Below are 12,814 nucleotides of genomic sequence, written 5' to 3'. Positions count from 1 at the left end.
ACCGTGTATTGCCCCCTTTAACATCAATGACATTTTTTTATTTTTATTTTATCTCCTCTCTTTAGTTGTTTAGTCATTCAACACCTATATAACACATTTGGCCCCTTTTTAAGGTTTCCTGGATTTCCTCCCCCTTTTTTCTCCACTAGATGGCGTAGGGAATATTTAACAGTTTTGTACATTACTTTTGTAATCTGTTTCCATGTTCAGTTCCTTCTCAAAATTGGGAATAACATCCATTTTAACTTAATGTATTTTATCACTTTAATCTGATTTCTATTTTGAATTTAGAGCCAGATATAGACATTAACATCTTTCAATCACTTCCTGTTTTTACCAGGAAGTTGAGCTTTGCCACCGATGTCTCGCAACGAGGCTTGGTTTTGTTTTCTCTTGTTATAAATGTGCGATGAGTCAGTGCGTCGCCCCTTGACGATGTCTTCGTGAGACGAAACGTACGTCGGATGGTAGACGCGCTGACGTCATCACGGTATATCTCATACCTCATCCTGAACGGGTGTCCATTAGCCGGCCGGCTGCAGTGTTTTTATATGCTTTTATCTCTGGTTCACACGTAAGTGCAATCTTTATTTACATTAAATCTTGGTCTTAATGATTTCACACTATGGAGAGCCGTAGTTTTATATTTCTGGGTCCTGCCTATTGAATGTCGGGTTGGATTGAGCTGCCTTGTTTTGAGTCCTGGTCCCTCATTGGAAGCCGTGGTGTGATGGTTCCTGTATTGACCATCAGGTTGCTGTACAAGCTTACTAAAGCTTGCCAAAGCGCATAATACACACGGTGGTGGATCCCCTCACATGCTGGTGTTTTGTGATTGAATTATTTTTATCCGTACATCTTTAGCTGGACTCCTTTCCCCCTTCTATCTGGACTGAATATCCATTTACTCACATTTTTTTCACTATTTGGACTTATTTTTAACCCCCCTTTTTTGTTTTTTTTCTGTGACCTTAATTGTGTTTCATATATGCTATCTCCGAATCCTTCAGGGCTTCTATCTGGACTGAATATCCATTTACTTACATTTTATCGCTATTTGGACATATTTTTACCCCCCCCCCCCCCTTTTTTTTTTTTTTTTTTTTTTTTTTGTGACCTTAATTGTTTTTCATATATGCTATCTCCGAGTCCTTCAGGGCTTTTTTGTTTACATATATATCACTCTATATGCTTGTTCACTTATTTGTAGCGCTGCTCACGTTTTATAATATTTACTGTTTTGTGTATATCCCACTTATTTTGAGCTGCTGCTTTATATTTCACCAGGTAGCGCGGTATAATATTTTTTATTACATCAATGACAGCTTGAAGTCTTTTGTGGTATTTGTGGATGAGGCTCTTTATCATCTCAGATGGTAAAGCTGCCCATTCCTCTTGGCAAAAAGCCTTCAGTTCCTGTAAATTCTTGGGCTGTCTTGCATGAACTGCACGTTTAAGATCTCCCCAGAGTGGCTCAATGATATTGAGGTCAGGAGACTGAGATGGCCACTACAGAACCTCCACTTTATTCTGCTGTAGCCTATGACAGGTCTTTGGCCTTGTGTTTTGGATCATTGTCATATTGGAATGTCCAAGTACGTCCCATGCGCAGCTTCCTGGCTGATGAATGCAAATGTTCCTCCAGTATTTTTTGATAACATACTACATTCATCTTGCCAACAATTTTGACCAAATTTCCTGTGCCTTTTGTAGCTCACACATCTCCAAAACATCAGCGATCCACCTCCATGTTTCACAGTAGGAATGGTGTACCATTCATCATAGGCCTTGTTGACTCCTCTCCAAAGGTAGCATTATGGTTATGGCCAAAAAGATCAATTTTGGTCTCATCACTCCAAATGACTTTGTGCCAGAAGGTTTGAGGCTTGCCTATGTGCTGTTTGGTGTATTGTAAGCGGGATACTTTGTGGCATTTGCGTAGTAATGTCTTTCTTCTGGTGACTCGACCATGCAGCTCATCTTTCTTCAAGTACCTCCTTATTGTGCATCTTGAAACGGCCACACCACATGTTTTCAGAGAGTCCTGTATTTCACCTGAAGTTATTTGTGGGTTTTTCTTTGCATCCTGAACAATTTTCCTGGCAGTTGTGGCTGAAATCTTAGTTGGTCTACCTGACCGTGGTTTGGTTTCAACAGAACCCCTCATTTTCCACTTCTTAATTAGAGTTTGAACACTGCTGATTGGCATTCTCAATTCCTTGGATATCTTTTTATATCCCTTTCCTGTTTTATACAGTTCAACTACCTTTTCCCGCAGATCCTTTCACAATTCTTTTGCTTTCCCCATGACTCAGAATCCAGAAACATCAGTGCAGCACTGGATGAAAGATGCAAGGGTCTGTCAGGAGTCCAGAAACTCATTGACCTTTTATACACACACACTAATTACAAGCAAACAGATCACAGGTGAGGATGTTACCTTTTGATAGCCATTCAAACCCCATTGTGTCATCTTGTGTGCATGTTATCAGGCCAAAATCACCATGGTATGTAAACTTTTTATCAGGGTCATTTGGGTAGTTTCTGTTGCCATTATGATTTAAAAAGAGAAAACACAGTTGATTGATAATAAATTGCATCAGACAAACACTAACCATGAGTGAAAGAAATGTTTTTGTGTTATTCATATTCTCTGAAAAATGGCCAAGAAATAAAATTCTGCCAGAGTATGTAAACTTATGAACGCAACTGTGTGTGTGTGTGTGTGTGTGTGTGTGTGTGTGTGTATGTATGTATATATATGTATGTATAATATATATATACCGTATATATTATAAAAAAATATAGTGTGTGTATATATAAAAGATCTCCAACGCTGCAATATATTAATATCACAGCTCAAGGTGCATTAAACATAAAGTGCAAATGCTTCCAACACATATTGCAAAATATTACAAAAAGTGCAATATGTTAGTCTACTCAAAAAAATCCACAAGTGATCCAAGGAAAAATCTCTCAGAGAATCCAATGCAAATTAATATAGAAGTATTCTTCTTAGACCCCTTTCACACGGGGGGATCGCTCAGTTGATCCCTGCTGAGCAGGCAGATGACAGGTCCGTCTCCGCTTACTATGCAGGGGCGGACCTGTCAGAGCCCCGCTGTTTTCTATGAGAAGATCGGATGAAAATGGACAGCATGTCCGTTTTCATCCGATCCGCTGGACGCTGAATGCTCTCTGCTATGCAATTCTTTATTTAAAAATGTACCACTTACAAACCTGGCGCTTGTACCAAGTGTAAGTAATGAGCGCTTGATAAGTCAAAGTACATGTCAAAGAAGATGGCCACGGGTGATGTTATGCGTGGCTCCTCCCCCCGTTAGTTTGGAGGCGTTGTGGAATTGGCCTTGAGTGTTCAGCTGCAATTTATTAGTAGGTTTGTTTGCGCTGAATATTTGCATCTGTTTTTAACTGTTAGCGGATTTCACTGTTTTCACCACCCATCCAGTTGGACTACTTTTGGACATCCCGACAGTATATGACTTCCTTCAATGGCTGAGTTAAAAAAAAGAGGCTTTTTGTACTCTCCGTAAAGGATATTTCTTAGAGTGCAGTGAGGGACACAGATTACACCCCATTGCATTTATGATCATGCTGAGATGCTGGGTCCTACAAACAGAGGCATGCTGGGTGGAGGAGGGGTTCTACTGGGCTGGCCTACAGAATTTTTGTTTGCCAATGTCCAAATCCTTCTGTAAGTGGTGGTATACTCCACAATATAACTCCCTGTGTCCCTAAATGGACTACCAAGAAATACTGCACGGAGTGCAAAATCCTATAATTTTGGTACATCTCTCCAATACACGTGCATCTCCCAGGGTTTAGCTCTAAAAACACTGCAAAGATTTTAAAAAAATAAACGTTTTAAGCTGCCAGAAATCTAGTGAGCTTCCTGTTGCTGGCTGATGATGCTGCCTCAAAAAAAGTGTTATTGGCCCTGCCTAAGTTCTACCCTGTTGAACTACTGAACACCTCCCTCTTGCCATAACTTGATGTGCAAATGCATGTTATAAAGATACGTGTAGCATATATGCAAATAAAGTGCTATTGTGCTAATAAAATATCTATTGTGATTAAATCAATTTGGATAATTGTAAAACGTGACATTCATGCAATAAAAGTGCTATTGTGCTACTGAAACAAACAAAATGACCTAGTAAACAATAGTAATGTCCCACGTGCCTAATACGTGCTCAAAATTGCAAGGATCATAGTAAATGACCCTTGCAAAGTTCCAAATGAAGTGATTAAAAGTAGATCCTTGTGATAGTGCTCCAAACTTAATAATAAGTGCCAACACTCTTGTGCCCCCCCCCCCCCCCCCCTTTTAATTATTCTTCACCTTTAGTGAGTGTGACCGCACAATCCCAGTTTAGTCAATACACACAGTTGAACCACCCCTGGGCTCTGTGTAATGTGGACCTTGCAGGTTCCTGACCAGTTCTGAGAGTATATCTTCAATGCATATAAGAGAAGACAACTAGATGGTGTTTTAGCATTTAAAACCACAATTTATTGAAAAAAAAAAACATCCAGGGTACTTGCACATTTTGAGGTTCTTGTAGTGCACCAACCTATATACAGCAGAAAAGTTTATAACCCAATGGAAGCTGGAGGTCCGTTTGATCACAGCAGTTTGTCCTAACGCTGCTGCTTCTGCCTACACCATCCTGTCCCCTCCCCAATGCGTGTCGACACAGGGAATCGCGTGTCTTCCTCAGGGGGATTGCTGTGATTGTCAGGAAGACACGCAATTCCCTGTGTTGACACGCATTGGGGAGGGGACATGACGGTGTAGGCAGAAGCAGCAGCGTTAGAACAACCTGCTGTGATCAAACGGACCTACGGCTTCCATTGGGTTGTAGACTTTTCTGCTGGATATAGATTGGTGCACTACAAGAAGCTCAAAACGTGTGAATACTCTGGACGGGAATTTTTTGAATAAATTCTGGTTTTAAATGCTAAAACACCATCTAGTTGTCTACTCTTATATGCATCGAGGATATACTCTCAGAACTGGTCAGGACTCCTAGATTGTAAGCTCTAATGAGCAGGGCCCTCTGATTCCTCCTGTATTGAATTGTATTGTACTTGTACTGTCTGCCCTGATGTTGTAAAGCGCTGCGTAAACTGTCGGCACTATATAAATCCTGTATAATAATAATAACAACCTGCAAGGTCCACATTATGCAGAGCCCAGGGGTGGTTTCATTCACTTCATTTGGAACTTTCCAAGGATCATTTACTATGGACATTAAATATTAGGCACGTGGGACGTTACTATTTACTAGGTCATTGTTTCAGTCGAACAATATCACTTTGTTGCATGAATGTAACGTGTTATGATTACCCAAATTGATTTACGCACAATAGATATTTTATTAGCACAATAGGACTTAATTTGCATTTATGCTACGTGTATCTTTGTAACACACATTTGCACATCAAGTTATGGTATAATTTTGTATGTTTATTATTTATCGCGACACTCTGATTTAAAATATTTATGTAGCACAATTATATGAGACTGTGAACAGTGTCAGTAGCTGAATATTATTTAGATTATAATTTAACTGGTTCTGGTAGCTTGCAAGATTTATTTTAGTTGTTCACCTCCCTCTTGCCATGTTCATAATGTAATATGGAGGTATTCTTTAGTCCAGCAGAGGAGAAGTTAGCAGGGCCAACAACACTGCTTGGAAATACAGTGCAGCAGAGGCAGTGTTGTCAGCTCACTACAAGAAATTAGGAGTTTGCAGGATTTCTAGCAGATTAACAGGCATTTATTTCTTGTCCACTGAGGAACAAAGGAATTTAGATATTTTGCAGGATTACACTGACACAGGTATCTCATTCTCATCCATTAAAGTGGTTCTAAAGTCAGAGTCTTTTTCCTTAATCCATTAAGGTAAAAAAATAGTCTGTGTGCAGCTCCCCCTTATACTTACCTGAGCACCATCTTGATCCAGCAATGTGCATGAGAGCAGTGTCTCTCTCTCTCTCTCTCTCTCTCTCTCTCTCTCTCTCTCTCTCTCTCTCTCTCTCTCTCTCTCTCTCTCTCTCTCTCTCTCTCTCTCTCTCTCTCTCTCTCTCTCTCTCTCTCTCTCTCTCCTCTCTCTCTCTCTCTCTCTCTCTCTCTCTCTCTCTCTCTCTCTCTCTCTCTCTCTCTCTCTCTCTCTCTCTCTCCTCTCTCTCTCTCTCTCTCTCTCCTTAAAGCAGCGGAAGCCATTGGCTCCTCAATCACAGCCAGTGAACCAACAAGGAGAGAACAGGGGGCAGGGCCGAGCTGCATTCACAGGAGAGCAGCTCGGGACTAGACTGCTCGTGTGCCCCCATAGCAAGAGGCTTCATAGCAAGAAGCTGGCCTCAGTTTTTTTGCCTGTGTCCTAGGACAATGGACTTTTTTTTTTTCCCCTATAGCTCTGCTGAGAAAAGTCTAACCAGTCTTTGCTAGAGTTGTCATTGTTTTGCATGGATGTACTACATATTTGTGTTTTGCCTCTACATACACTTTAAATTTTGAGAATTATAATAATGGTTTGTTATTTATCATGCAAGTTGATACATGAGAAGATGCACTATATGGCCAAAACTCCTACAAATAGTTGTGTTCAGGTGTTCCATCGAAGGGTACTGCTATATTGGTACATTGTACAAAGACATTGTAGACAATTGTGCTCTTCCAGTCTTGTGGTAAGAGTTTGATAAAGACCCTTTTCTGTTCCGGCATGACTGTGCCCCTGTGTACAAATCCAGCTCCATAAAGACCTGGTTTGAGGAGCTTGGTGTGGTGGAACTCAAGTGTCCTGCACAGAGCCCTGACCTCAACCCTACTGAACATCTTTGTTGGAACATCAGTTGTGATCCAGGTCTTCTCACCCAATATCAATACCTGACTCACCATTGGGCACAAATTCCCACAGACTACCTCCAAAATCTTGGAGAAACCTTCCCTGGGGAGCGCAGGCTGTTATAGCCCAACTACATATTAACCATGACTTGCAATGAAATGCCAATTCTGAGCCAAGTCTTCTCATCCAACATCAGTACCTGACCTTGCAGATGTTCCTATGGCTGAACGGGCACACATTCCAAAACCTTAAAGGAGAAATCCAGCCATAGATTGTTTGGCTGGGCTTCTCCTGAGTGGTCACAGGAGTGCAATTAGTTTTGCCCTCCTGTGACCCGTTTTCAGCAGAGAGTTGTCTGAAGTCCGCTCTCTGCTGATGTCACTGGAATCAGTCCAGGCTCTGCGTCATCACGACAAAGTCTGGATCTGCAAGGTGCCTGGACTGATACCTGTCTTAGCCTCTCAGCGAGCCGCTGAGAACCTGAGACTGCCACTCCCCGCCCCTCTACAACTTAGCTCTCCAATGAGCGCAGGGGGGGGGGGGGCAGCAGAACGAAGAGCTGCTCACTGACAGGCAGCTGCTCTCTGCTCAGGGAGCTGAGACAACCGAGCCATCAGCGATCGCTCAGTTCTCAGTGTAGAGGTGGCGGGGGACCGATGCTGCATCCACCTAGGTAAGTATGATTATGGAATTTAAAAAAAAAAAAAACTTCTCTTTTAAGGAAGCTAAGCTTTCCCAGAAAAGTGGAAATTGTTATAACTATAAATGGGGGAAATTTCATATTCATGCCCATGCTTTGGAATGGGGGTGTCCAACAAGCTCATATAGGTGTGATGATCCACAAATCTTGAGAAGCAGTTGAGTAAATTGTATTTTCATTCCTCTTGAATAATTGCTATTGGTTGGTCGCACATGTGGGTTTTCTCCTCCTATTTCCTTTTTTTTTTTTTTTTCCCTTTGTAGGTTTACAATGCAGAAGGAGAGTTCCTCTTTAAGTTTGGCTCGCACGGTGAGGGAAATGGTCAGTTTAATGCTCCCACCGTATTGCTGTGGATTCTAATGGGAACATTATTGTGGCTGACTGGGGCAACAGCCGGATTCAGGTGCGGATCTTGTAACGGTCAGAGTGAGAGCGTTTCCTGGTCAGAGTGAGAGCGTTTCCGTTTCCTGGGAGGAAGTTTTGAGAGATTTGTTTTACCCCCTTTTCAGTGTTTCAACGGTTGCAGTCAAATACAGTTTGCTAGCAAACCTGCAAACAAAAGGCACACTGCATGGTCATAGCACCTCTGTAAGTGTGGATCCTAACTTTAATATAATAGTTGCCCTCTTACAAATGATAAATACGAGGGTTGGTATCAGTTTTTATATTTGACAACATGCTGTTTTCAAATAAAACCTGTTTCATACATGCAAAAATTGAACAAAAAGGTCCGGATGGCTGCACTCCAATGAAAACGATTTCTTTATTGTTATAATAAATCCATGCAGCAAGGATAAAATCACTGACGCGTTTCACACCGTTATAGCAGGTGCTTATTCACAGCTATGAATAAGCACCTGCTATAACGGTGTGAAACGTGGGGGGTTAAAACCGCCCCGCTATCGGACGAATAGCGGCGCTAAATATAGATTTATAAATAGAATAGAATAGAAATATATTTATCTCCGCTTTACCGCCGACGCCCACAATGTCCTAATCTGAAAGTAGCCTAAAGGCAATTAAGTGCTGGGCAAATTTAGCGCTTGAACACTCATTTATTCCGGTGTCCAGAATAAATAAATATTTTGGCCAGTGGAATGAATGAATGCCCAGACATTTTGGTGCACTGAAACACGTTTGCAAAACGCAGCTTTAGGTGTATTTTTAACAGCACTTTCTTTTTCTCCCCTGGTGAAAAAGAGAAAAAAACAATGGCCTGTGTGCACAAGGTTTAAAATTGCATCCAGACTGTCCTAGGTAATACCCCCATGTGATGTTGCGCAATCTATGATTGCAAGAACTGAAATCACCAAAAGGGACATGGCAGGGGCAGCCAGGCTGGAGAGGAAAGGATTGTATAATGCTACACGTCCTCCAGCAAGGAAATGATGTGGGCTCTATTTGACTTGCTGGAGCACCTACTGTAGGACAGGTGAGCATTCGAGATGAGCTTGGGTTTGGTCCGAACTTGGGCTATATAATAGGTCAGTGACATTGTCCATATTAGGTCAGTGATGTCAGGAGCATCCCGGTGTAGATGCAGCTACCGGGAGAGGATTGCCTAGGCCGAAGTTGATAAGGTGGCATTGGGGGAGTGACCGCTTCCTTTTGTGTTAGCTCTATACCCAAGTTTGGACCAAAGCTGTGCTCACCCCACGTAATTACACATATTCTTTTATGGGGGGGTGTTTTTTTACATTATTATTATTTTTTTTTTTTTTTTTTTTTTTTAGCTCTTTGAGTTTATCTTTTGGCTAAGTGTTAACTGTTTGTGATTGGTGCCAGGATGGGCAAAATTAAATACTCCTAAAACCTTCAACTAGAATTTAGCTTGGAAAGGTCTGTGGGTGCTACAAAGAAGCTAATAACCTCTTTTCACTTTTTCCTTCATGCTCCATGCAGGTGTTTGACAGTTCTGGCTCCTTCTTGTCCTACATAAACACCATGGCAGACCCTCTGTACGGGCCACAAGGTCTGGCCCTCACCTCTGAAGGTCATGTGGTGGTGGCCGATTCAGGAAACCACTGTTTCAAGGTGTACCGGTATCTCCAGTAATCTAATTTAGGGACAGGAGACTCAGCTGGCACCATACCTTACTGTCCTTGCCATGTCCGAGATGTCTTCAAGCTCTCTGCCCAGCGCTATATTCAGCCCAAAGCGGTGTTTCCTCTTTGTCTGTTCTAAGCCGCCAGTGCCAGCTGCTCGTTCTAGTGCCAGATGCGATGTGTACAAACGGCTGTAACCTTCTGTCCTCCTGCCAAACAGCTCATTTTTAGCACAAATGACGTCTAATGACCTTTGCTGCCCTGCCCAGCTGTTTGTGAAGCGCCCAGGCTTTGTTCTGTTAATGTCCCCCCCCCCCCCCCCCCCCCCCCCCCAAAAAAAAAACACAAACTTTTTGCTTGCTTTCTATATATCCCTGAGGGTCTTCTGCCAACTCTGCAGTTCCCTGTACTGAGAACTTTTATGGTCCCAACAAATCTGCTAAGGACCGCTGCTGAATGTCAATCGGTAACAGAGAATTATGGACTCTCTGCCATCCATGGTCTATACTTCATTGTTTACAGGCCAAAGTGGGCACTGACCTACGGACTTTACTTATCACTGCGCTTTGCATAATGGTGGTTCAGAGCTGTTCGCTGGCTTTTTGCACTCATGGATGACGGATGAGGGAATCCATTGGGTCCAACCAAGCTTCTCCACCAATGGATCTCTCCCTTACGAGGACACTATGACCCTGGATGTCTACCGGATTGCTGCAGTGGTAAAGGTGGCTGCTTGTGGGGCATTTGCACTGACCGGTTATGGTTTCTGATGAACTGAGACTGAATTACCCACAAACGTGACAGGTCCTTGCCGCAAGGTATATCGGAGCAGTCATTCAGGGACCGGTTTCCACACATCCACCCTAATAAGCCAGTAATACACACCGGTTCTGTGGCTTTATACACTTTTCATCCCATGGCATCTCCCAGTGTCTTCTAGGTAGAGGGAGTTCCAAGGTGTTCCCTTCTTCTACCAGGAGGTACAAGGGGAAGCCGGGTTTTTGAATGTAAATGCCTGAAGGATAAACAGGGTCTACCCAAGATTCACTCACTTATTACCCCTTCAGGGGCTTCTTCATTATTACACAAGACGGCGGCCTCTTCTGCATACATGGTTTCTTCAAGGCCGGAGACTCGGTGGTCTCTCATCCACCCCTGTAGGGGGGGGGTCCTCATCTTCAGCATTTCCGAGGTGACTGTAACCCCAGGTCACTTGTACTTGTGGACTTTCATATTTTTTTTTACATATTTGTTTTATTTATGTCTTAACCTTTTCAGTATGTATGTCAGTGCACAGATTGTCCTGATCTATACAAAGTTTGTGCCAAATGCTGCACCGCCACACTTTAAAAGTGATTTCCATGAAAAAAAAAAAAAAAAACACGCTGGGGAATCCCCATCATAGCCATTGGCTTCATTCCGGTTGCCACAAAAAGTGTTCTGTCCTGTCAGAACTAATGCCGGCCATAGATGGTTCGAATTTCGAGCTAGGGATTTGAACCGTGTATGGGCAGGCTGAATGTAGCAAGTTGATCGATCGACCAGCCTGCCGGATTTTATTTGCGATTTTTATTACTAGCGGCTGTTAGCAATAATCACTGGCTTCCCACGCCGTGAGAAGACAATGGCTCAGCAGGAGAGATTCCCGCACACGTACTGTCTAGGTTGACGGGGGAATCCAGCAAATTTCTTTCCTGCAACCCGTAGTTGGCTATCCGTGCAGTTTGTGCCCACCAGCATCACTTTACAGCACACTCATCATTGCACATTGGCACGCATTTTAAACCAACCCCAGGAAGTGACATTTGGTCGGTTTGTAACTAGGCTGGTGATAACGGTAGCTTGGCTGAAAAAACAAATTTTAGCATTTCACATTTGTAGTGCTAGTGGAGTAGACTATTCCCTTGGGGTGTCATACTGCATTTTAAGAACCAGTTAGTAGCCAAAGCCTAATTCATGGTGCCAAAATTTGAGGAATGCATTTTGGGCGAAGAACAGCCTCGTAAAAAGTAACCGGATCAGATTTTTTTTTTTTTTTTTTTTTTAATGGAAATCCTCTTTAAGCGTGCATACTGAGAATTTGGTGGCCTAAGCGCTAGCCCATCCATCCCCTGCAGTAAATGTCATGTAATCCATTTTGCTGCTGTGCATAGCGCTGGCCAGGGCCTATTAGCATTTGAGATTCCTGAATTTTCAATGTTGCATTTTCAAGTTGTTTTGTATTTTTTTTTTTTTTTTTCTTTTTGTTTTGTATGTGTTTTTTTTTGTTTTTTGTTTTTTTTACACTATGTTGCCATATAATTTTGCCACTCATCACAGTGCCACAAGTACTAGAGACTGCAATGAGTGATGTGCTATGCCCTGTCTTTATGATATGGTGACGATGTAGAGGTGGGAGGTGATCCGCCACAGGTGAGTGGTCTCTCAGCGGCAATGGCAGGTCAATCGGTCACTGTGGAAGGATAGCGGTAACGTGTGACTTCTGTCACAGAGGTGTAGATTGTGGTGGAGCGTTGGATGGTGGCGTGATAGATGGGGAGTGTGTGTGTATGGCTCCAGCTGAGGATACGAGCGGGAGTGACGATGTAGGTTAGGATTGTGAGAAATGAGGGATATGGGACAACGGCAGCTTATCATACAGAGGGTAGTGCTACATGAGCAGGAAAACTTCAGTGCCTTTTAAAGATATGCAATCTTTCTCCTTTAGAAGGTTCCAGTTCTGTGCATGTCATGGTGATGCTTCACTTGCCTAAAGCAGAACTAAACCCATCCATTTAACGGTTTAAAAAACGCTGAGAACGCTAAGCCCCGATTCACACTGGTACGACTTGTCAGGCGACCTAGTCGCCTGACAAGTAGCGTCCCCTTTTGTGCAATGGAACTGTTCTAATCGGAGCGACGCAAGTCGCGCTGTAATTCAAGCTGCCTCAGTATGAACTGACCCTTACTGTCACATTTGCTTATGTCCTCAACCAAACTGTCAAACCAAGTGGCTGGCGTCATAACTGATCACATGTGCAGCACCATGGCACTTGCTGATCAAACAGAAGCCAAGATGGCAGAAGGATAGGAGAGTTTAGTTCCACTTTAAATGCTAATTCTACCTATAGCAAAATGTTAAAGCTGAATTTAGGATGTAATATATTGCTGAGTCCCCCTCCCCCGACAGCATGCAGGGGGTTCCCCTCCCCAGCAGC

The 12,814-nt window shown here is 42.8% G+C and overlaps 1 protein-coding gene across 1 annotated transcript in view; it reads left to right on the top strand.

The window, feature by feature from the left end:
• Nucleotides 1–9,927, top strand: part of TRIM3 (tripartite motif containing 3) — a 31,406-nt gene extending 21,479 nt beyond the window's left edge. Inside the window, 3 exon segments of the mRNA XM_073612701.1 lie at nucleotides 7,836–7,911; nucleotides 7,914–7,975; nucleotides 9,475–9,927. Coding sequence (XP_073468802.1) covers nucleotides 7,836–7,911; nucleotides 7,914–7,975; nucleotides 9,475–9,627 — 291 coding nt within the window. The 3' untranslated portion in view covers nucleotides 9,628–9,927.
• The last annotated feature ends 2,887 nt before the right edge of the window (nucleotides 9,928–12,814 follow it).

Source organism: Aquarana catesbeiana, linkage group LG02 (genome assembly GCF_042186555.1).
Source record: "Aquarana catesbeiana isolate 2022-GZ linkage group LG02, ASM4218655v1, whole genome shotgun sequence".
Classification (NCBI taxonomy): domain Eukaryota; kingdom Metazoa; phylum Chordata; class Amphibia; order Anura; family Ranidae; genus Aquarana; species Aquarana catesbeiana.
The sequence above is the reverse complement of the archived record's forward strand: the minus strand, read 5'-3'. Positions and strand labels throughout refer to the sequence as shown.